Below are 25,267 nucleotides of genomic sequence, written 5' to 3' on the forward strand. Positions count from 1 at the left end.
GACATCAAGTGAAAAATCACTTTTTCAATCCTTGATCACTTTAAGCTTTGGCAACGATTACATAAAGACATTTTAATAAATTACTATTTTGTAATTTGATCTACTTTCCCACCTTGTTAGTTCAATCAAGGTCATTTATTTTAAAATATCAGTATAATCTTTAATAAAACTATAAAGGTTATAGTCAAGATTTACTTTATTGTAACAGGACTTCACCAATTTATTAAGTGGAAATATCATTACTGATTTTTCTTGAAGAGTATGAAATAAAAGTTACAGTAAAAAACATGTTCTAAAAAGTCTTATTTTTATTGACTCTCCTATTACTTGGCAATATATTCAGATTTTAAGACTATAGTTATGTCAAGACATTTTAATAAATTACTATTTTGTAATTTGATCTACTTTCCCACCTTGTTAGTTCAATCAAGGTCATTTATTTTAAAATATCAGTATAATCTTTAATAAAACTATCTTCGGGTATTAGTTAAAAACTGAAAGGCTTTAGAGGTACTCATCACTGGTGGTAATAATAAAGAGCTTTCATTTACTGAGTATCGACTATGACAGATATGGTATATTTTATATATTTTCTATGTATTTTCTATATATTACATCCAATTCTAAGATAGGAAAGGATCATGGAGAGATATAAATTGTTCAAGATGGATTTCAGAACCAAGATTCAAAAAGTGTGTGGGGGGAGGTCCTCATGCCAAAGACTCAACCTTTCTACCAACAATAGGCAGCAGTGAAAAAAAATGCAGTTTCTCCATCTGTCAACACAACAACAACTTGTGCGTTGTGGGGACGGGGAAGACAAGTTCATGGGAAAAAGTGTTACCTAAGTATCAGGTGGTTGTTCATGTATAGAGTAACAGCTTAGAGCTTTAGAAAAATATTTTTATTTTACATAATGCTGCCAGCTAGTGGCCCTATTTCATACTGAGCCACTGGGAACAATATTTGATTTTTAACATCACCAATCAAAAAACCCACATTTAACATTCTAGGATCATGTTCATAAATTACATATGCATAAGCCTGATTTAATAATATTTTACATTACCACGGAACTAAAGGAGAATGTCTCCTCAACCACCATTAGCATCCCTTGCCCAGACCTTGCCTCGATATTTAATAAAAATATTGGGAAAAAATTCAGCAAGGGCCAACATGTAGAAATGAAAAGATTTACCTATCACTATCCATGATAAAGAAGCCTACATTATTTTAAATATTTTAAGTTTATCTGAGGATAATTAGATTCCTTAGTGACAAAATACATAAATACTTTTCTCTACAATCGAAAGCTTGACATAATGTGAGCATAAGAACAAAATTATTGCCTGAGTATTGCTGAACATTATTCTATGAAGATCTAAAATTAGAGAGCATTTGATAAAGTAGTACTGTCAGCAGATGATGTTAGTTAGTCACAGTTGTGAAATTTCCCTTGAGAAGAAAAGCATGTGAGTATAGTTTTTACTTTAAAATGGTTCTGGAGTTCCCGTCGTGGTGCAGTGGTTAACGAATCTGACTAGGAACCATGAGGTTGCAGGTTCGATCCCTGCCCTTGCTCAGTGGGTTAACGATCCGGCGTTGCCGTGAGCTGTGGTGGAGGTTGCAGACGCGGCTCGGATCCTGCGTTGCTGTGGCTCTGGCGTAGGCTGGAAGCTACAGCTCCGGTTCCCCCCTGGCCTGGGAACCTCCATATGCCGCGGGAGCAGCCCAAGAAATGGCAAAAAGACAAAAACAAAACAAAAAAAACTATAAAAATATAAAATAAAATGGTCCTATTTCATTGATAATTCACTATCTTAAGAGAAATAGCCTATGCAACGCACACAGAGAAGAGCAGAGCTTTCACCAGCCATGTTGTTTAATACAGTAATATAAAGATACTCTTGTTAGGTTTCTTTCATCATATAACAGTATAATTACTTAAACGGTTTTCTCAGTGGAGAACTCTATATCATGACTTAATCAGAGGCTTAGATAAAAAGACAACATATTCTATAATATAATAATGCATAAAACAAAAACATTCTGGTATTAAAGCATACTATTAGCAAGAAAAAATATTCTGGGTTTATTCTGTAATGAACAAGAAAAGCAAGACGTGGAAAAGCACAAACCCAAAACACAGCAAAGAAGAGAGACAGCCCCTCTGTTGCAGAGACTAACTGAGAAAGTCAAAATGGAAACAGGAAACAAAAGGGGCAGTACTGGAGAATCCAGTGTTCCTTCTGACCTACGTTTGGACACACACACACACACACCCCTGCAAGGTATAAAAACTGCTTATCTCACTTAGTAGGTACATCTTATATGAGAATTATTCTATAGCTAAAAACAGCAAGAGTTCTATTATATACATGCATACACTAATCAAACATCATGGAAAAAACAACTAAAAATTCACTTTTAAAACACTAAAAATACTTCCATACAATGAGCACATAACTTACAAACATTTCCTGTATTGTCAAAGCTGGTAAGAACATCTTCAACATTCAAAGATCCACTATTATGCCTAGAAAGGAATAAAGCATTTTAACAATTCTGAATATTAACGTTTATTAATTTCTTTCAAAGCAAAGACTGCATTGTGATACACCCAATACTAATAGACCCTTCCATGTTGTGTTCTGAAATTACTTTGCCTGCTAGAGGGAGAAGGCAAAGAAATAATAGAACATAGTCTTTGGAATATTTAATATAATGATATTTGTTAATTAATCTATGTTTTAAAGGATTAATAAATATTGTTGTTATAATTATATAAATGTGAGATAAATTATTTACCTATTTAAAGAAAACAAAGTTTTACACTTGAGAATCTCAGACAAAAATAAACAATCAATGTCGGTAACCACATTTGACAACACATAAATGTCCTCTATGATGGCCCAACAAATTCAGAACTTAAGTCACAAAGAATTAACCAAACTTCAGCTTTGCACATTCCACTTACAGGGTGTTTTCAATGTTGGGGGGGGGGCAAATGTTTTATATCTTGCCCACTGATTTTAACTCTATTCCCTTTAATCTCTTTTTACTTGATGGCTCTTTTTTTTTGCTTTTTTTTGGGGGGGGGGAGGGCTGCACCCACGGCCTAGGGAAGTTCCCAGGCTAGGGGTCTAATCGGAGCTATAGCTGCCAGCCTACACCACAGCCATAGCAATGCCAGATCTGAGCTGCATCTGCAACCTATGCCACAGCTCATGGCAATGCCAGATCGCTGACCCACTGAGCAAGGCCAGGGATGGAACCCACATCCTCATGGATACTAGTTGGATTCGTTACCATTGCACCACAACGGGAACATCCACTTGATGGTTCTTTAGTACTTTATTAATACATAAAAATGATACTATTCTTCGTATACAAATGGACCGAGTTGTCAATAAGTCATAGAGTCTGTGTTACTTTTCCACCATTCATAAAAAAAAATTGGTGCTCTGGCATTTACAATCTTCTACATTCTCTCCTACATAATTTACAACTGTAGTTCTTTAGGATATTGTAATAGTTTATAGTAACCATTAATAATTCAGTAAAATTTAATTCATCAACACTACTTTGTCATTAAAACTTATCACGAACGATATATACTGTTATGAACTGAGTTGAGTCTCCCCACAAATTTGTATATATGACTGAATTTGGAGATAGAGCCTTCAAAGAGGTAATTAGGTTAAAAGTGGGTCATTAGGGTGGGCCCTACTCCAATATGACGTATATCCTTGACAAAAAAAGGACATTAGGACTACACAGAGACAACAGCACATGTGTACAGAGAGACAATCATATGAAAAGGCAGCAAAAGGGCAGTCACATGCAAGTCAAGGAGACCTCAGATGAAACCTAACCTGCAACACCTAGATCGAAGGTGTTGAAACAGAAAATAAATTTGCTGTTTATGCCATCCAATCTGTGGTGCTTTGTTCTGGGAGTCCTAGCTAGATAATGCATATACAAACTGTAACACATTTTTCAAAGAATTTTTTATTTCTATCATAGAGACTCGGTTCTTCAATCAAGTGACCAAGTGAGAATGCAAAAAAATATCTGCAATAATCACTGGCCCAATAACCACTGGGCTCAACAGCATCATAACCTAAGGCAGTGAAGTTACCAACCACAAATCCAAATTTCATCACTGTAACACAATGATTCTGTATCTTTTCTGTGGCTGCAAGATTCTAGAATAGAACCTTTTCTATACTAAGGTGGAAAACTACAGCACACGTCAGATAAGAGAGGAAAAAGAACAAAGCATTTAACATCTAAAACACAAGATGAAGCTATTAAAATGATCAGCAACACAGCACAGAAGTCAAAAAAGTTCTTCCTAAATATAAAGACAATATATGGGAGGTTCCTGCTGTGGCACAACAGGCTCGGCAGCGTCTCTAAACTGCTGGGACACAGGTTCCATCCCCGGCCCAGCCCAGCGGGTTAAGGATCCAGTGTTGCCACAGTCTGCAGTATAGATTACAACCGTGGCTCAGATCTGATCCCTGGCCCGGGAACTCCATATGCTGTGGGGCAGCTGAAAAAGGAAAAATAATTTAAAAATTAAGAATAAAAAATAAATTTAAAAAACCCCAACAATATATGGTTCCCTCAAGAAAAAACTGCCCATCATCCTATGCAGAGATAACCACAGTTAATACTTTGGTATATAGCCTTACAACTTTGCTATGCTCATAGATATGTCATTAAATAACCGAAAGCACATGATCCATACTGTGTCACCAGTGCAATCTGTAGTGTTTTGTTTAACATATTATAAAGTTTCCTACATCATTAAATATTGTCCTGCAACATGGTCACTTTAATGGCTGCCAAGTAGGTAAGTGAATGGACTATAGCATAATTTACTGAACTAACACCTTACGTTGGATTTTTAGATTGTGCTCACTTTTGTGCTATTACTCATACTTCTTCAACAAACACCCTTATAGAAACACTATTGAGTCCCTTTATGATGATTTCCTTAGGATAAGTTCCTAAAAGTACAACTGCTTTGTGGCCTAGTTTTAATAAGGACATCCTCTCATGCACAGGTTTTTTCCCTCCCTCCCTCTCTCTCCTTCCTTCCCTTCCTCCTTCCCTCTCTCTCCTTCCCTCCCTCCCTCCCTCTAAAACCAGGATGAAATAAACATTCAAAATGAAACCCAAGACAAGACTTTTTAAAAGGTATAGATACTTTGCAGGAAGTTAAATATTTCTAAAAGCAGAAAGTGAGATAATTGGAGTGAATTGCATGTTTAAAAGTTAAAAGCAGTATTCAAAATAGAGAGTGTGACACAAAACTTGTCTTCTTGAAAGCGTTATTTCTTAGAGCCAAGAAAAAGAAAGTATACCCGTAGACATTTTTAAATGGGATCAGGGTGGGTATACAGTAAAACTAATCCCATACCTCTAAAGAGCTTACAAAAACTGAAAACCAATTATCTATAAAGTCTATAAAACCCTAAAAGATGACATCTCATGAAAGAATAATGTCAGTAATCATTGTCTTCAATAGTATAAGAACTAGTGCTAATTACAGGAAAATTGCCATGAATATAGCGCCGTAAAGATTCAGTTTGATTATTTTAAGTTCCTTTTCATTGGCCCCAAACTCAAGGACTGTTCTTTGTTTAGAATCGCCTACTTTTTATTCAAGTGTCAACCGTGTAAGATCTTGTTAACCCTTAATCCTTCAACTGTTTACCTAGGTCCTGCCTGGACAATGTGTTTAGATAGTAATACCTACAAGGAAGGGGCCTCATCAAACTTTAGTCTTAGTATTACACTGATAATTAATATAATAAACAATGCCAACTTGTTGCCAACATATCAAGGGTATAAAAAGCTTGCTCCATCTTTCTCCTAAACTCCAAAGCTTCAATGTGTTTCCTAAGCCTTTAATTTAAATGTTCTCACCACAAAAAAGAAATGATAATTACGTGACATGATAGAGGTATAGCCAACAATATGGTGATAATCCTTTCACAATATACAAGTGTATCGAGTCAACACAGCATACACCTTAAATTTATAAAATGTTATATTTTCAGTTACATCTCAATAAAGCTGGAAAAAAATTTATCAGTAGCCTGTTTCTTCTTTCCAAAGCCAGTCAATATTTTTCACAAGCACCTAGAGCTATACTAGATCTGAGGACCTTTGAGTTTTTTTCCCAAGAATGGTCTATGGAATAAGGACTAAGGTGCAAGTTGCTGGGATATATAATAATTTGAAGAGGGGAAAAAAGCTATTAAAGAAAAATCTGAAGTGTAACCATATCAAGAGATTGAAAATAGAAGTTAAGTGAAGTCTGGAGTTCCCATCATGGTTCAGTGGGTTAAGAACCCAACATGGTGTCTATGAGGATGTGCGTTCGATCCCTGGCCTCGCTCAGTGGGCTAAGGATCCAGCATTGCTGTGAGCTGTGGTGTAGGTCTCAGATGTGGCTTGGCTCCTACACCGCTGAGGCTGTGGCTGTGGCCGTGGCTGGCAGCTACAGCTCCAATTCGACCCCTAGCTTAGGTACCTCCATGTGTCACAGATGGGGCTAAAAAGCAAAAAAAAAAAAAAGAATAAGAATGGATATCCATGTAGGGCAGTTAACAGTGAACAAGGAGAAGTGGTAACCATAATAAATCAACGTGAACAAAATAGGCAATGGAATGGAATGAATGATTCTTAGCAGAAATCCTCTCCCACCCAAGCATTTTCAGTGACATCAGCTCTTTCCTATACAGTTAGGGGTTATGGAGTAAGAAATGGAAAGCTCAGAATAATTAATGAGGAAATTAGTTTATCTAGGCTTCAACCCCTTCATCTGAAAAGTAAATGCATACACGATTGTCTCATAAAAGACAGGATGTGTAGAAGTTAAAAGTGCAGGCTGTGACTATCTTTATGCAAGCTGTTATTGATGGAGATGTCTGGGTAAAGGGTACATGGAACTCCTTGTACTATTTTTGTAACTTCCTGAGAGTCTGTAATTATATTAAAATGAAAGCATGTAAAAGTACAGCATGGAACCAGTCCACAAGGATTTGAATAGGATCACAATCAGTTCTTGGCTATATGAACTCAATCAAAGTATTTAACCTCTCTAGGCTTCACTTTTCTCATGTGAAGATGAGAAAATGAGGATAAAAGCAGTATTTACCTCAAGCTGCTGTATGAATGAAATCAGCTAATACATATAAACCACTCATAACCGTGCTTGCCACATACTAGGCGCTCAATTGTCAGCCATTATTAATATGGTTGTGATTATTTTTTAACTTATTCTAGTTCAGAATTCAGCTCTAGAATCCTGAATGTTTAAAGCTATTGTTATCTTTGCACCACTAGAAAAGACATTAACTAGTTTGAAAAAAGAGAAAAAAAAAATCTTGGCAGCCATTGAGGCCAAAATTATAGCTCAGTCACCTATCTTCTCTCTACAAACTAGGAGTCAATGTCATATTTATATAAACATATTTATTCTTTCAAAAATGAATATATCGGAGTTCCCATTGTAGCTCAGTGGTTAACAAATCCGACTAGGAACCATGAGGGTGCGGGTTTGATCCCTGGCCTTGCTCAGTAGGTTAAGGATCTGGCGTTGTCGTGAGCTGTGGTGTAGGTTGCAGACACAGCTCGGGTCCCGTGTTGTTGTGGCTGTGGTGTAGGCCGGCGGCTATAGCTCGCATTTGACCCCTAGCCTGGGAACCTCCGTGTGCTGCAGGAGCAGCCCAAGAAATGGCAAAAAAAAAAAAAAAAAAAAGAATATAACACAAAGAATCACACTGCTGCAAAGGAGTCTTCCTGCTATATCAAGGTCATATCCCCCAGGTGAAGAACCATGCCTTCTTTTGAAAGTTCTTAAGAACAGAAGCTTTCACATGCTCTCGGGATAAGCCTTACCAGGGCCGTGAAGATGTCGGGAAGTTATTCACGGTATAGTTTATACTTAAGGCCTCTTAACACAGTGGATACAGAAGATAAGTTTTAGAACTTTTGGAGTTCCTGTCGTGGCACAGTGGAAACGAATCCAACTAGGAACCATGAGGTTGTGGGTTCAATCCCTGGCCTCGCTCAGTGGGTTAAGGATCCGGTGTTGCTATGAGCTGTAGTGTAGGTCGAAGATGCTGCTCAGATCTGGCACTGCTGTGGCTGTGGTGTAGGCCAGCAGCTACAGCTCTGATTCGACCCCTAGCCTGAGAACCTCCATATGCCGCAGGTGCGGCCCTAGAAAGACAAAAGACAAAAAAATATATTTTAGAACTTTATACCTAAAGACCCCTACTAGATCATGGTTTCTCCTTCTCTTTAATTTCCTTATAGAGTCTATCTTCCAATAGTTGAATCATCTTCATTCCTATTTCACAGAGTTATTGTAAGGAGTACATGAATTAAAATACCTCAAAGCACTGTACTTGGCACAGAGTAAGCATTTATTTTTCTTTCTGTCCTAAGCAAGGACTAAACTAATCTCCATCAGAAGGACAGACGGCTGAGTTTTTCTAATCCCTAAAATTCTATATTCTATTTAGAGTTTTGAATAAAGCAGTATTAGGAAACTAGATCCTAACCGTACTTCCCTGCCCACTCTAGTCAATTTTTTTCCAAATTTCAAATTTTAGGCTATTATGGTGTCTTTTAAAACTTAGATATTTTAAACTAAAATAGCTAAAGAAACATACACTATAAATAGACATCCTTTGTAAAATTTTTTTTCTTAAAATTATTCCTAACCTCGCCTAAACTGTACTCAGTCACATTTCCACTTAAAATGCTTTTTGCTCTTCTTACAGTTACTGTAAATGTGCTCCTCCCTCCCTTTCAAGATGTGAAATCTTGTCAAAAAAGGCAGATTTTATAAAATCAAACACCTGCAGTAATATCGCAACATATTAGACTATAACTGTGAGAGAAAATTAATTCAGTAAAAATAGCATCTTGTTACTTCAGTTAGCAACTCTCTTATCTCTTTTCTGATGATTTTTACAGCCAGAACAGTCTGTATGCTTCTCACGGTATCAGTGTTTTCAACTGAATTTTATCCTCCTAGTCTTAAGATTCTATTCCAAAAGTGACAAAACATGAATGGGAAACATACCAAAGCTTGATTTTTCAAATAACTACTACTTGAAGAGTAGTTTAGAAAAAACTTCTTTTCACTTTCAGCCTTCTTTCCCTCAAAAAGAACTTGGCTTTTTGTCATAATCAAACGCTATGAGAATGGTTAAATGAACCCTTTGATTTGCAACCCACTTTATCCTCAAAATGCCATTACAGTCTTTAAAATATTTTTTTTCTTTAGTTCTGAGAATACAGCAAGACCCAGTTAAAGCAGCAGGATTTCCAAACACAAAGTTGCAAAACGTAGGTTCTGATAAGATTGCCTGTGAACTCAGTAGAATGAACAATGAGATTCTTATTAGATTTTCTTCTAGAAGAGAAACACACTTTTAAAAAGAATCTTAGAGTGATGTTTACCTTAAAGAAACACTGCATTCAGGAAAGAAGATGCTTGTATATTGGACCCAGGTGCCAATTTCCTCTTCGGCTTCCTTTTTATTGGTTTCTGTTACTGAAAACAGATTAAATGATTCAAATCTTCTCACAGATATATGTCGCAGACAATCATCTAGATGTTTTTGCTTCAGAACCTTTAAAATAAAATCGAAAAGTTGTGGTCATATTACATAAATACAACTTACATGTTCAACATTTAAGTGGTAAGAGGGGTTTGATTTCCAAAAATGGTTGACAAGATAATGCAGACCAAGGTCTTACTGAAGACAACTAGAAAAGGTGCACAAAATATTTTAAAACATTCCTCCAAGGTATCAGAGAACAGAGGAAATAGTGAAAATCTACCATCTAATATCTTTAAAAGAAAGTAAATCTAGAGAGGTGAGTCTGGCTATTGCAACCACTTTCCTTGTGAGACTTCTTTTTTTTTTGTTTTGTTTTTGTTCTTTCTGCCTTTTCTAGGGCTGCTCCCGCAGCATATGGAGGTTCCCAGGCTAGGGGTCGAATCGGAGCTGTAGCTTCTGGCCTACGCCAGAGCCACAGCAATGCAGGATCCGAGCCTCGTCTGCGACCTATACCACAGCTCACAGCAACGTCAGATCCTTAACCCACTGAGCAAGGCCAGGGGTCGAACCCGCAACCTCATCGTTCCTAGTCAGATTCATTAAACACTGCACCACGGATGGGAACTCCGTGAGACATTTGTCAATTCCAAAAGAAAGAGTTGAGAAGCAGTAACTTAAATAGAGAAGATAAACAGCACCTTAAACAGCTTGCAGAGTTGGGGAGAAAGTTGAATTTCAAAGCTTAACATCGAGGCAGAGGGGGGTATGTTGTTCCAAGCTTCTGTGTGTGTGTGTTTTAAGTCAAATGAGTAATTTTGTTGGTGTCATTGAAAACTAAGTTTTGAGGTATGGGAGAAAAGAGCTATATCTGTAATGGATATGTGTCTATGTATGACTGAATCAATTTGTCGTACTACAGAAATTATCACAACCTTGTAAATCAACCAAATTTAAAAATTTTTTTAAAATAAAATAAAAAGACAATACACAGACTGGGCCAAAATACTTGCAAATTATCTAATTAAATTGTATGTAGAGTTATATCTAAAATATATAAAGAACTCCTATAACTCCATAATAAAACAAATCACTCAACTAAAAAAATGGGTGAAAGATCTGAAAACACATTTCTCCAAAGGAGATATGCAACTGACCAACAAACACATGAAAAGATGTTCAATGCTATTACTCATAAAGTAAATGCAGATCAAAATCATGAGATACTATTTCATAAGGAATAGGATGGTTAAGCAAAAAGACAGCCAATAACAAGTGCTGCCAAGGATGTGGGTAAATTGGAACTCTGATACATTGACGGTGGGAATATGAAATACTGTAGGCACTTTGGAAAACAATATGACAGTTCCTTAAAGTATTAAATATAGGAGTTCCCATCCTGGCTCAGTGGTTAATGAATCCGACTAGGAACCATGAGGTTGCAGGTTCGATCCCTGCCCTTGCTCAGCAGGTTAAGGATCCAGTGTTGCCATGAGCTGTGGTGTAGGTCACAGACATAGCTCAGATCCCGCATTGCTGTGGCTGTGGCACAAGCTGGTGGCTACAGCTCCTATTAGACCCCTAGCCTGGGAACTTCCATATGCCGTGGGAGCAGCCCTAGAAAAGCCAAAAAGACAAAAAGGAAAAAAAATAAAAATAAAGTATTAAATATAGAGTTACGATATAGCCCAGCAATTTCACTCCTGATGATATACCCAAGCGAATGGAAACAAAACACAAACATTTTTACAGGAATGTTTACAGCAGCATTTTTTAATAGCCAAAATACAAATACAACTCAAATGTTCATCAACTGATCAACAAAACATGGAATATCCATACAATGAATGTTATTCAACAAGAAAAATGAATGAGATACTAAACATTGATGAACCTTGAAAATATCTGCTCAGTGAAAGAAGCCAGTTGTAAAAGACTACATATTGTACACTCCTCATGTGAAGTGTTCAGATAGGCAAATATAAAGAGAGAGATAGCAGATTAATCATTGGCTATCGATGGGGGCACTGAGGGCAAATGAAGAGTAACCACTAATGTATTCCAGGGTTTCTTTTTGGGTTTATGAAAATATTCTAAAACTGATATGGGAGTTCCTGTCATGGCGCAGTGGAGACAAATCCAACTAGGAACCATGAGGTTGCGGGTTCCATCCCTGGCCTTGCTCAGTGGGTTAAGGATCCGGCGCTGCCATGAGCTGTGGTGTAGTTGCAGACACAGCTTGGATCTGGAGTTGCTGTGGCTAGGGCATAGGCTGGCAGCCACAGATCCGATTTAACCCCCAGCCTGGGAACCTCCATATGCCATGGGTGCGGCTCGAAAAAGACAAAAGACAAAAAAAAAAAAAAAAACCAAAAAACCTGATATGAATATATTAAAAACCAGTTAAGTTGTAGACTTTGAATGGATAAGTTGTATGGAATATGAATTATATCACAATCAAGCTGTTAAAAAATAAAAAGAGATACACCTGTAAAATAAATGAGGTCAAGCAAAAACCCAGCAGCTCTGAATCTTAATGAAGAATAATATAAACTAATGATGTGGAGTTCCCATGGTGGCTCAGTGGTTAACGAACCATGAGGTTGCAGGTTCAATCCCTGGTCTCGCTCAGTGGGTTAACGATTCGGCGTTGCTGTGAGCTGTGGTGTGGGTCACAGATGTAGCTCGGATCCCACGTTGCTGTGGCTCTGGCGTAGGCCAGCGGCTACAGCTCTGATTCGACCCCTACCCTAGGAACCTCCATATGCCACGGGAGCGGCCCTAGAAAAGTCAGAAAGACAAAAAAAAAAAAAAAAGAAGAATATTAACTAACGATGTATCTCATTTTTTTAAAAACTATACTTATATTTCATACATCTGACCACCAAAAAGTCTAAAAATAATGACCAATCCTATAAAGCACACCTAATGCCATACTACGGTCTCTAGATACCATTTTCTATGAAAACAAATAAGGCCCCTTTGAAGAAGGGCAGGAATAGCACAAGATAAGCCTGGAACATCATACACACAAGAAAACAAGAAAGCCATATAAAATCAAAAGTTACATCAAAAGGACTCAGGGACAATCTGAATAGGGTCCACTGGCTAAAGATGGGATGGTGTGAGCATTAACAAAGATAACAGATGTAACTGAAGTGGAATATATTAGTTCATAAAGGTAATTTTGTAAATGCCTCATTGATGATCACTGAAGAATGCTGGAGGACTGATTTATTTGGAAAAGTGCTAAATAAAGAGAAAGAATCAGGTATTTATCTGTCTTTCATATATGAACCATAACTGAGAGTATCCAAATGGAAGGTGAGGAGAAGTTTCTTTACACTAGTATCCCAAGTAATAAACGAAGAAGGAACGACAGACTATCACCATTTTTGAATTCTCTCGTAAGTTTACGAACCTAGGTAATCGTCATTAGCTAGAGAAATAACCAGACATCACTATGATTATGATTAAAGTACATACCACCATCATTTTGACCAACTAAACGAGACAAAACTAAAAGAATCAAATCTGAATCTGATCAAGCCTCTACATCTTATGGGAAAGAATAAATACAGGGACAGAGGAACATATTAAACATAATCAAGTACAAATGGCAAAATTCAAATCATGGGAAACTCTAAAACAAAAAACCCAGTCTCTTCTAAATAAGTGATAAGGGCTGAAAAAGAGACATGCAGAGGGGCTATTTATTTTTTTTATTTTTATTTTTATTTTTGTCTTTCTAGGGCCACATCCACAGCATATGGAGGTTCCCAGGCTAGGGGTCAAATTGCAGCTATAGCCACTGGCCTACACCAGAGCCACAGAAATGCAGGATCCGAGCCGTGTCTGCAACCTACACCGCAGATCAGGGCAACACCAGATCCTTAACCCACTAAGCAAGGCCAGGGATCGAATCCATGTCCTCATGGATGCTAGTCGGATTCATTAACTGCTGAGCGATGACCAGAACTCTCAGAGTAGCTATTTAGAGTAAAAAGACTTAACATATCAACAAATAACAGTATTCAAAAATTTATTTGGATCCTGTTTTCAAAATAATGAAACTATAAAGACAAATTACGACACAATGGACAAAATTTGGAAACTGACCAGATATTTCATGACATCAAAGAGTTATTCTGGATTGGATATGCTATGATAATTATGTTGTTTAATGTCATCTTGTATAGGTGTATACTGAAGTATTTATAGGGAAAAAAACATGACATTTGAGATTCACTTCAAAATAATTGCATGGTGGTTGCATAATGAAAGAATAAATATGAAAGTCAAGAGTTAAAAATAGCTGAAGCCTATGGATACCTGAATGGTTATCAAATTAGCCTTACCAGTTTTGTATGTTTAACATTTCCTATGATAGAAAGATTTTTTAAGATATGAAACACTCTAATGGTCATAAACAAATGAAAAATAACTAAAAAGATACCTAAAACCAATCCATTTGGAAGCAATATACTTCTAAATAATATGTGATTCAAAAAAAAAAAAAACCACAATGGAAATTAGAAAGTATTTTGAACTGAATAATAAAATACATTTCAAAACATTAAATGTAGCCAAATATATACAGAGAGGGAAATTTATGGAAAGGCTAAAAATCAGTAAGCTAAGCATCCACTGCAAAAACTAGAAAAAGAAGCAAATTAAGTCCCCCCCCCAAAAAAAAGTACAAGTTAATAAAGTAGAAAACAAACATAGCAAGGAGGATTAACACCACCAAAGGTTGGTTCTCTGAAGAGATTAATGAAACTGATGAATCCAACTAGACTATTAAGAAAAAAAGAAAGAAGGTATAAATATCAACGTGACATAGGGAGATCACCCTGGATCTTAGAGGCATTAAAAAATGCAAAAGGAAAGCAAAAGCATATTATGAAAACTAACTTAGATCTTGAAAATTTAGATGAAATGAACAAATTCCTAGAAAAAATACAACTAATCAAAACTGACACAAGAAGAAATAGAAAACCTGAATAGTCCTAAACTATTTTAAAAATAAAATGCATAAGAGTTCCTGCAGGACACAGTGGGTTAAAAGGATTCTGCATTTCTATAGCTGCAGCATAGTTCACAGCTGTGGCTCGGATTCAATCCCTGGCTTGGGGATTTAATGCATAAATAAAAATTTTTATCACAAACTCCAAGCCCAAATTGCTCACTAGCAAATTACACCAAATGTCTAAGTAAGAATTATTGCAAATCTTACCACACTCTTCATTAAATTCCTAAATAACCCCATGCGATATATACCCAGTATGTGAGAGAGGAAACTGAGGCAAAGGAATGTAAATTTGCTCAAGGTCAGAGAGCGAGTAAGAAGCAAATTCAGGGTTCAAAGCCAGGAGTCTGAACTCCTAACACCTCTGCTTGTGAAGAATGTGGCAGACTGACACCAAACATCACATTTCAACTTCCTTTAAAATACCTTCCTATACTAGAAAGCTGGAAAGCTAGAAACTACATTTCCCAGAATTCCTAACAGCCAGAGTTTCACAGGGGATTTGGTTTAGCTAATCAGATGCATTAATGTGAGATCTGAAAGAAGGCGAGATGGTGGTAACTACATTTCTGTAACATGCGCTGGTAAGAATAACTTTAAAGACATTTAGTTCTCCTGCAGCAGCTTTAGCAAAGGTTCCAGTGTTCATTCTCTAATTTAATGGAGAATGAGAGGGAGCACAAGTGGCATACCTTTGCTAGCAGAGATCTAGCAAACAAGCTGTGCTTCTGGAGTCTAGAGTTCTCACGACAGGTTCCTGATCATCAGAGAAATCACAGATAAAGTGAGGTGATCCTGGAGATAGCCTCAGTTCTTCATTTTGGTAGAGGGGTCATTTCTCTTGGCAGATCAACTCTGGATTATTCTGGGACTTTGTGTTGTTCTGGGACTCATTCTTTGCATGTTCTACCAGTCCCTCCAAATATTTTTATGAGCACTTAATTGCTTTTATTAAGCCCCTTTCTGCTTAAAATAGAGTAGTTTCTCTTATCTGAAAAGCAACCCTGACTCCAATGATGCCATAATTCTTATGGTAGAAGGGCAAACTGAGATCAGAACCAAGCAGGAAAACACATCAATATTAATAACATTAACTTTGAGGAAAAATACATTTAAAAATTTTATACTATATAGAAGGTCTAGAAGATTGATTTCTTTTTTGAGGATCCGAAAAGGTTGCCTCTCTTTAACTTGGTTGAAAGTCTCCTTTAAAAATAAAAGGATGAGTTGTTTCAAAAGTTCTTAGCCAAAAATAGGATCTTATTATTATTTGTCAGCTATTATCTTCAGGAAGAAAAACAAGCCACTCAACAGAACTTACTCTTAAGAAACAAAGTAAATAAATTTTAAAAATGTAGATACTGGAGTTCACCTCGTGGCACGGTGGTTAATGAATCTGACTAGGAACCATGAGGTTGTGGGTTCAACTCCTGGCCTCCCTCAGTGGGTTAAGGATCTGGCATTGCCGTGAGCTGTGGTACAGGTCACAGAAGCTGCTCAGATCCAGCATTGCTGTGGCTCTGGTGTAGGCTGGTAGCTACAGCTCCGATTAGACCCCTAGCTTGGGAACCTCCATATGCCATGGGTGCAGCCCTAGAAAAAGACAAAGCGACAAAAAATAAAATAAAATAAAATATAGCTACTATAAACTGTGTTAGATCTTGTTCAATTAATGTCTAAAAAGCAAATGCCTTTTTATATAATTCAATTACAGCGTCATAAATCACTAAGGTAAAAAATTAAGTCAATGCATGTATAATATTGGAAGGGGCATTTTATAGTTTAGTAAACCTGATGATCTACAATATGACAACAAGGTTATACTCAATGAAAGTAACACACTATATATTTAGAATAAATATAAGGAAACATTTATTTTATGTAATCCATATACAGTAAAGGTAATTATAATAGAGATCAAGTCAAATCACTTTTGATGTTTCTTTTTAAAGATTTAGTTATTTTGGGAGTTCCCATTGTGGCTCAGTGGGTTAAGAACCTGACTAGTATCCATGACAGTGCAGGCTCCATCCCTGGCCTTGCTCAGTGGGTTAAGGATCTGGTGGCAGTGTAGGTTGCAGATGTGGCTTAGATCCGGTGCTGCTGTGGCTATGGCAAAGGCCGGCTACCATAGCTCCAATTCGACCCCTAGCCTGGGAACTTCTATATGTTGCAAGTGTACCCATTAAAAAAAAGAAAAAAAAAAGTCAGTTATTTTAAGGCCATCAGAAATATTTGCAGCTTTGTGATTTGAAAGGATACTCAAATCTCCCATCAAGGTGTAATCTTTTCACCTACCACTTTTAGAATATCTCCCTCCAATCCCCTATGTATATAATTAAACAGTATTCAAATGGAATTATCAGGGTGAAGGAATATGCGCAAAGTCAAAGCATCTTCTCATTCTGCTAAATCAATCAGCTATTTAATCAAATATCAATGTTCAATCAAATAAGTTCATGTCAAAATATTAAATATCTAAAGAAAAAAGAAGCATGAGTTCTAGGCACATAAGGTAAACAATGTATGAAACTGAACACAGTGGAAGTCAAAGATGTATTTATTAACCCCAAACATTGGTTTATTCCAGAACTAACTAAACTGAACATGACTATGCAGAAATCCTAATAACCAATGTTCTACTAAAAGCAGTGTTACTCAGAAAACAAGCAAGGGCATTGTGGTAGGAGAACCTGATCCTCAACAGTTACATGAGTGTGAATTCATTTATAATTCTTTGGGATTAGTCTCTTAGCCTGTAAGACAAGAATAATAATGCTTATTTTGCTGCTTTTAATGCAGTACCTGACAAACAACAGTTGGGGATTGAATGCAAGGGTTTTATGAAAATTAAGTAAGACAATATGTGCTATATGGAAGGTGATATATGGAAGCGGCTTGGAGTAGGTACTCTATAAATAATTAACTGATTTCTGGTTTAACAGGCAGACAGAACACACACACACAGTCTGAAAAATGAATACAGGAAAATCTCATTCAAAATGGAGTGGACAGCCTTGAAGGGGGAGGTCTCACTCACGGGCACCACTCAGGGCAGCTTAACTTTACCTACACCAGCAGGAAGCGGGAAGACCTTCTCTTTGCCCGACAACAATCCACCACAATTTAGTCAATGAGAAAGTGCTACAAGCCCAAACTCACACATTTCCTTGAATGAACTTTCCTTCAGAATAGCCCTTCCCAACTTTCTCCTTTCTTCTATAAAAGAATGCTCATCTCCTTTGTTCTCTCCATTTGCCTATGGTTTGCGAGCCCAGAATTATAATTCTTCTGCTGTTCTCAAATAAACTCAGTTTTGCTACCTAAACCACTTACCTTTTGTTTTAAAAGTTACAACGGTCATCTTCAATCCCTCGCAACCCCTCCTAAAATACCAGCTAAGGAGTAGAAAGAACAAAACCCAAAAGAACAAAGAGATTAGGAGAGGAAATGATGAATGATAACTCATTTGGCATATTGGAGAAGCTGAAATCTAAGTGCAGCAGTGTGAAAGCCAAAAAACAAAAAAACAAAAACAAAAAAAACACAAGACAAAACAAAATCCTGCCATACGCTCAGGAAATACTCCGTTGCTGAAGGTACTTATGAAGGCTAGGATATAGCAGGAGGAGAGAGGAGGAAAGCTAAACACAGAAGTATTAACGGAAAATCTTTTAAAAGGGCAGCAAGGGCTTCCTGATGCCATCAGCAATGCCAGGCAACTACCCTCCTCCCCACAGTGGCACTTTGAAAGGTCAGTTTCTAAAGTTGGATCACAGAAGTTCTGGTCTTGAACATCAGGCACAGCTGGGAGTGGTGTAAGATGCTCTTCATTCTGATCGTTATCCTTTTCCTCACTTAAGCTTTTAGATCACAGGATGCTAGTCTTCTGTTGTGCCAGAGAGGAGACTGCATGATTCCTTTTGGGGATACTGGACAAAGAGAAGAGACTGTAGATACTGACATCTGGGATCTCCCAACAAAATAGTCAGTTCCTGCATTAATCACGCCATGGTGAACAGGACTTACAGATTCAAGGGTGCTTAAGTCTGGGGCCCAACAGAGAGAATTCCCCTGTGAGAAGAATGAAGCAGGTGAGCACAAAACAGAAGTGGATAGGCAAAAATGAACCCTCAAGTTAGGACTTTCTCTGGAGATCTTCTAAAGAACTAAGAAGAATTGGCTCTAGGCAGGTCTCAAGATACAAGATAAATAAAGGAGAATGAAACATTGTCAAAAGGGAAAGCATGTAACATTCTATATTCTTCAACAAGGGTGAGGAGAGGGAAGGAAAACAAGGAGAAAAGGCTAACACTTCTTTCAAGGAAAAGGGCCCACCAACCAAGCTAAAATAGAAAAATCCCAATGAGACATAAAGTAATCAGAAGTTATAACAATTTTAATAATACCTACACTATTTGTTGTTAAGTCTATGATATGGCAGCTTCTGAGCTAATCATTTTACATATGCTAAATACTCAAAACAAGCCTCCAATAATGTATCATTGTACTCATTAATAAATGAGGAAGCAATTAAAGCTTAAAAAGTTCAAAGTTGCCCAAATTCCCACGATTTAACAGGAGACTTACTTATGCCACCTTAAATTCTTTTGTTACCCAAAGGATTTCAGGTGGCTTAGAAAACGTGCAATACAACAAGATGTCATTCATTAAAGATGAATGGGAAAGAAAAAGGGAAAAGCAAGGGCAGGGATATAAAACAAAGTCAAGAATCAAGGTGAAATGAAAGTACATTCTAGGGCTAGCTCAACACTAGATACAGGAGACCAATGGAGAGCACACAGTAAGCGGTTGACCTAAGACTAGACTCCACATGTGCCTGATTTCTACTGGGCCTGAACACTGCTTAGACAGGTACTCTCTATAAGTCTGCAATAATGTCTAATGTAAGTTCAAATATTTTTTATTCAGTCATAAATAACTTGATAAAAAGTAATTACATGACAATAGGAAAGGTAAGGGGTTAGAAAGCATCCCGGGACTAAGTTCAGAGAAAAAAGGGTTATAAATCCTACAAAGTTTGGGGTCTGAGCTAGAACTGTGAAGTCAACAGAATACCTTGAAAGATCAGCTTCCTCAAATGGAACCCCCCCCCAAAAAAAAAAAACCCTAGAGGTGAAAGACCGATACAGAGTCTCTTTTCCCCAAGGTATTAAGAGGAACAAGAGGGTAATGAAAACCAGGTAAACAAAGTGAAAACATGAGGTTGTTCAAAAGTTCCAGGAAAAAAGGAATGGAAAAGAATGTTCTCAACAACCACAAAAAGGTGATGGGTGTGTTAACTCAATGGAGATGGGCTGGGGAATCCTTTCACAATGTATATCAAATGATCACACTGTGAACTTTAAATATTTACAATTTTACTTGGCAATTATACTTCAATAAATCTAAAAATTTAATAAAGTTTTTAATTTTAGAAAAAAGTCATTAAAAAGCATTTTTAGAACTCAAAACTGTTTTTAAGATTGAAAATAAATCATAGATTTCTGGTCTTAAATAATAAAAAATGAGCCAAATACAAAAATATCCAGCATTATATTTAAAAAAGGGGGTTAAAGTATTTAACCTTTGGAAAAGAATTACCTTTACTCTTCGGAAGATTATTAATGAATACAGTGTAATAACTTTTACACCTCCATGAAAATGAAAAGGCAAATGCTTTCACACCTAAAGCCTTGTAAACATTTTACTTTCCTGACTACAGCCTTAAAATTTCATGTCTTTCAAAATAATTATTGGTGGAATATTTTGGTTTTAGACTGATTAACTACATGGCTTTTTTCTTTTTTCTTTTTTAGGCCCTCACCCAAGGTATATGGAAGTTCCCAGCCTACGGGTCTAATTGGAGCTGCAGCTACCAGCCTAAGCCACAGCCAAAGCAACACCAGATCCCAGCCACATCTGCAACCTACACTGCGGCTCCCAGCAATGCCAGATCCCAGCCACATCTGCAACCTACACTGCAGCTCCCAGAAATGCCAGATCCTTTAACTGTTGGAGGCCAGGTGGATACTAGTCGGGTTCTTAATCTGCTGAGCCACAACAGGTACTCCCCTAACTAAATACTTTTCAATTCAAGAAAACATTCATGTTCAAATTTTTAACCTAAAGCTCAACCCTAAATATTTTTAAGGAATCCAATGAAACCAATTAATTGTAATAAATCAGACACAAAAAAGAAAGTCTCCAGTCACTGACATACATATTAACAAAGTTGGAACAGCAAGGGTTAGGGGTGAGCATTACATGTAGCCCCTTAAGGTTAAAGTATGTTGCACAGAACAGGCAAACATCTATGTCATCTGTGACTGCAGCAGTATAAAGTCCTATAATCACTTGAAATGTGGGTTTAACTGCAACAATGTGAAAAGACCCTTATAAATACAACAAAGAATTCTCTATGTTTAAAAAAAAAAAAAAAGAGGAATGAAAGAGCACTAAGGACCCTTCTCAGCCTGATGCAGAAAGTGATCCAAGTGATGCCAATAAAAACCAACGAAGAGTCGGTCCCTCAACTCCTTCTTTATGCAAGGATTTAAACCACAATCAGTGCAAGATCTCCAAGCACACCATACCATTGCAAAGGGACAGGGTCTCTTAATGCCTGCCATTTTCTACAATAGAATCAGAGCACTAGATACAGTGAATCTCCTGTGCACTGAGAGTCATGCACTGATTCCTGGATTAACACACTCTCCATTCCCTCTATTAAATATTCAGACAGGGCCATGTGAACTTAAGGTAGTGTCCAGTGTACTATTCTTTTTTCATTTTTGCTTTTTAGGGCTGCCCAGTGACATATAGAGGTTCCCAGGCTAGGGGTCTAATCGGAGCCCTAACTGCTGGCCTACACCACAGCCACAGCAATGCCAGATCTGAGCCGCATCTGTGACCTACACCACAGCTCACGGCAATGCCGGATCTTGAACCCACTGAGCAAGGCCAGGGATCGAACCTGCGTCCTCATGGATGCTAGTCAGATTCGTTTCTGCTTAGCCACAACAGGAACTCCCAAAGCACTATTCTTGCCCTTCCCTGTTGAGTTGCTTGCCATGTTAACTGTCCTTCTTCAAAAGCTTTCTATACCAGTTGTTCTTGTTATTGTCATTAATTGAATATTACAAAACTAATGAAATAGAAATTATTGGTAATAGTAATCATTATTTCATTATATTTTTATGTTGTTTCCATAAAAACTAAGTTGAATGTTTTAAGAAGATAAAGGTGGAGTTCCTGCAGAGACGCAGTCAGATAGGAATTCAACTGCGGCAGCTGGAGGAGTTGCAGAGGCGCAGGTTCTATCCCCAGCCCACTGCAGTGGGTTTAAAGATCCAGCATTGCTGCACCTGCAGCTCAATTTCAATCCTTGGACCAGGAACTTCCATATGCTACATGTGTATCCATTAAAAAAAGGTAACTAAGTTTGCCTGATAAAGCTAAATTGCTAAAATATTTACTATCAGAATTCCCTTGTGGCTCAGTGGGTTAAGTATCCAGCATTTCACTTCTGTGGCTCAGGTTTGATCCCCGCCCTGGGAACTTCCACATACCACAAGTGCAGTTAAAGAAAAAAAAAAATTACTGGAGTTCTCATTGTGGCTCAGCTAACAAATCCCACTAATATCCATGAGGACACAGGTTCGATCCCTAGCCTCCCTCAGTGGGTCAAGGATCCACCATTGCCATGAACTGTGGTGTAGGTCACAGACAAGGCTCAGATCCTGCATTGCTGTAGCTGTGGTACAGATGGGCAGCTGCAGCTCTGATTTGAGCCCTAGCCTGGGAACCTCCATATGCTGCAGGTTCCGCCTTAAAAAGCAAAAAAAAAAAAAAAAAAACCATCAATTTAGGTGTGGGAAGCCAACTGTAAAAATCTACAGAGAACTAATTCTAAATATCTAGAAGGATTTGACACTCAGATTGTAGCTTCATTTTAAAATATGTATCATTTTTATGATTCACTTTTATAATTTACATATTATAATTCACCTATAATTAACCAACCCAGGTAATTGGCCTTCTATTGTTTAGCATCTTGTTCTGGGAAGGATTTTGGTCACTCATGTGGAACTGTTTGTCTGGTAGTCCCATGACTGTACTTCATCAAATCCAATACACCATTGATTAAAAAATTCAACAATTTTTTTCTTCTTTCTGATATTACATAGAATAGACTGCCAATTGACCGGCGAGCCATCAACTGAAAGACATACCCCAATTTCAAATATGTTAGCATTAAAACTATGCCTCTTGGAAGAGATGAAAAATGGCATGAAAATAACCATGTTCACTGTAAAAGAAGTTTAAATACAGAAGAGTAAAAAACAACCTCAAAATTCTCCCATTCAGGAAAAGCACACTGTTAAACATCCATCTGCACACATATATACAGCTATGAATAATTCTTAAAGGGCTTATTCTACACATACTGTTTATAACTTGTTTTAGATCGCTTTCTTTGATATTGTGAAAAATCAGTATTTTTATAAAGGTATTGTGATGAACTCACTTGCATCCACATTTTTGCATATTTATTCAGTATGTAAGCAATTTTTTATGATTTTTATTTTTTCCATTATAGTTGATTTACAGTGTTCCATCAATTTCTACTGTACAGCAAAGTGACCCAGTCACACATATACATATATTCTTTTTCTCATATTATCCTCCATCATGTTCCATCACAACTGTCTAGATAGATATAATTCCCAGTGCTATACAGTAGGATATCGTTGTTTATCCACTCCAAATGCAACAGTTTGCATCTATTAACCCCAAACTGCCAGTCCATCCCACACCCTCCCCCTCCCCCTCGGCAACCACAAGCCTGTTCTCCAAGTCCATGAGTTTCCTTTCTGTGGAAAGGTTCATCTGTTCCATATATGAGATCCCAGATATAAGTGATATCACATGGTATTTGTCTTTCTCTTTCTGACTTACTTCACTTAGTATGAGAATCTCTAATTGCATCCATGTTGCTGCAAATGGCATTTTGTTCTTTTTTATGGCTGAGCAGTATTCCATTGTATGTGTGTGTGCATTTGTGTGTACCATATCTTCTTAATCAATTCATCTATTGATGTACATTTAGGTTGTTTCCATGTCTTGGCTACTGTGAATAGCGCTGCAATGAACATACAGGTGTACGTGTCTTTTTTTTTTTTTGTCTTTTTGCTATTTCTTGGGCCGCTCCTGCGGCATATGGAGATTCACAGGCTAGGGGTCCAATCGGAGCTGTAGCCACCGGCCTACGCCAGAGCCACAGCAACGTGGGATCCGAGCCACGTCTGCAACCTACACCACAGCTCACGGCAACGCCGGATCATTAACCCACTGAGCAAGGGCAGGGACCGAACCCGCAACCTCATGGTTCCTAGTCGGATTCGTTAACCACTGCGCCACGATGGGAACTCCGTATGTGTCTTTTTTAAGGAAAGTTCTGTCTGGATATATGCCCAAGAGTGGGATTGCTGGGTCATATGGTAGTTCTATACTTAGTTTTCTGAGGTACCTCCATACTGTTTTCTATAGTGATCGTACCAATTTACATTCCCAGCAACAGCGTAGGAAGGTTCCCTTTTCTCTACACTCTCTCCAGCATTTGTTATTTGTTGACTTGTTAATGATGGCCATTCTGACCAGTGTGAGGTAGTAGTTTAGATTTGCATTTCTCTAATAAACAGTGATGTAGAGCATTTTTTCATGTACTTGTTGGCCATCTTGTAAGCTCTTTTTAACTGTTAAAAATAAATCAAAATATTTGTTAGGAAAACATAATAGGATTATAAAATAGAAAATGAGTTGATTTCTAACCCTGGAAAATAATTTCACTTTAAAACAATAGCATCCTACCATAATTTAAATTGTACTGTAAACTATTCCATTAATCAGGTTCTTCAGGCAAGTATTCAGACTCTAAGCACCATTATACATTCTGAAGGTGGTTGTGAGATGTGTGTAAGTGTGTAATGGTCATTGCTACCTTTTCATCTGTTCTACATTCCTTCCTCTTCAGGAATAACTTGTTGCTTTCCCTGCCACGGGATGCACCATTCTCCTAGACACAGCACTTGGTTCAAACTTGGACTATGAGAGTTGTCTGGAAGAAATGATTTGGGTGGTGGTTGGAAAAGGATTATTTCTTCCGGATCACTAGCTGGCTGGATGATGAAGCTGACAATAGCTATCTTTGCCAGCAAATAATGAGACCTAACAAAGGGGAAAACAGAACAATATCCACAGCCCCTACTGATACTGATCCATGGACTTCCAGACCTCATCTGATTTAAGTGAGCACTAGACTCAAAAGTCAGCAATTTATCATGTGATAACTCAACTAGGTTTTCTCTCAAAAATGTTAATTGTTAAACATAGAAAATATGGAACAGTTGTGGTGAAGGGTCTTGAGATAGCATTGGCGCCCTAATGGAAAGACAGAATTGTGAGGGAGAAAACAAGGAGACATAAGCAAATGTCACGAAGATGTCCCAAAAGAGAGAGAAAGAGTGTTGCATATCTCTAACTCAATTTAGATTCCTCACAGTCTTCCAGTTCTGGATTCTTACAAGATGCAAGTGGACTGTTCATTTGAAACTACTAAGAGCCTGAAATGTTTAAAATA

At 37.5% G+C, this 25,267-nt stretch overlaps 1 protein-coding gene across 2 annotated transcripts in view; it reads right to left on the reverse strand.

Annotated features, from left to right (window-relative positions):
* CAMKMT (calmodulin-lysine N-methyltransferase) overlaps nucleotides 1-25,267 on the reverse strand; it is a 405,628-nt gene that overhangs the window by 377,450 nt on the left and 2,911 nt on the right. For both annotated transcript variants that reach the window (XM_047782156.1, XM_047782157.1), the window contains exons 2-3: nucleotides 9,496-9,668; nucleotides 2,472-2,536 (exon numbers count right to left, since the gene is read on the reverse strand). In XM_047782156.1, coding sequence (XP_047638112.1) covers nucleotides 2,472-2,536; nucleotides 9,496-9,668 — 238 coding nt within the window. The remainder of the gene's footprint in view (nucleotides 1-2,471; nucleotides 2,537-9,495; nucleotides 9,669-25,267) is intronic.

This window comes from Phacochoerus africanus, chromosome 5 (genome assembly GCF_016906955.1).
Source record: "Phacochoerus africanus isolate WHEZ1 chromosome 5, ROS_Pafr_v1, whole genome shotgun sequence".
Taxonomy (NCBI): Eukaryota; Metazoa; Chordata; class Mammalia; order Artiodactyla; family Suidae; genus Phacochoerus; species Phacochoerus africanus.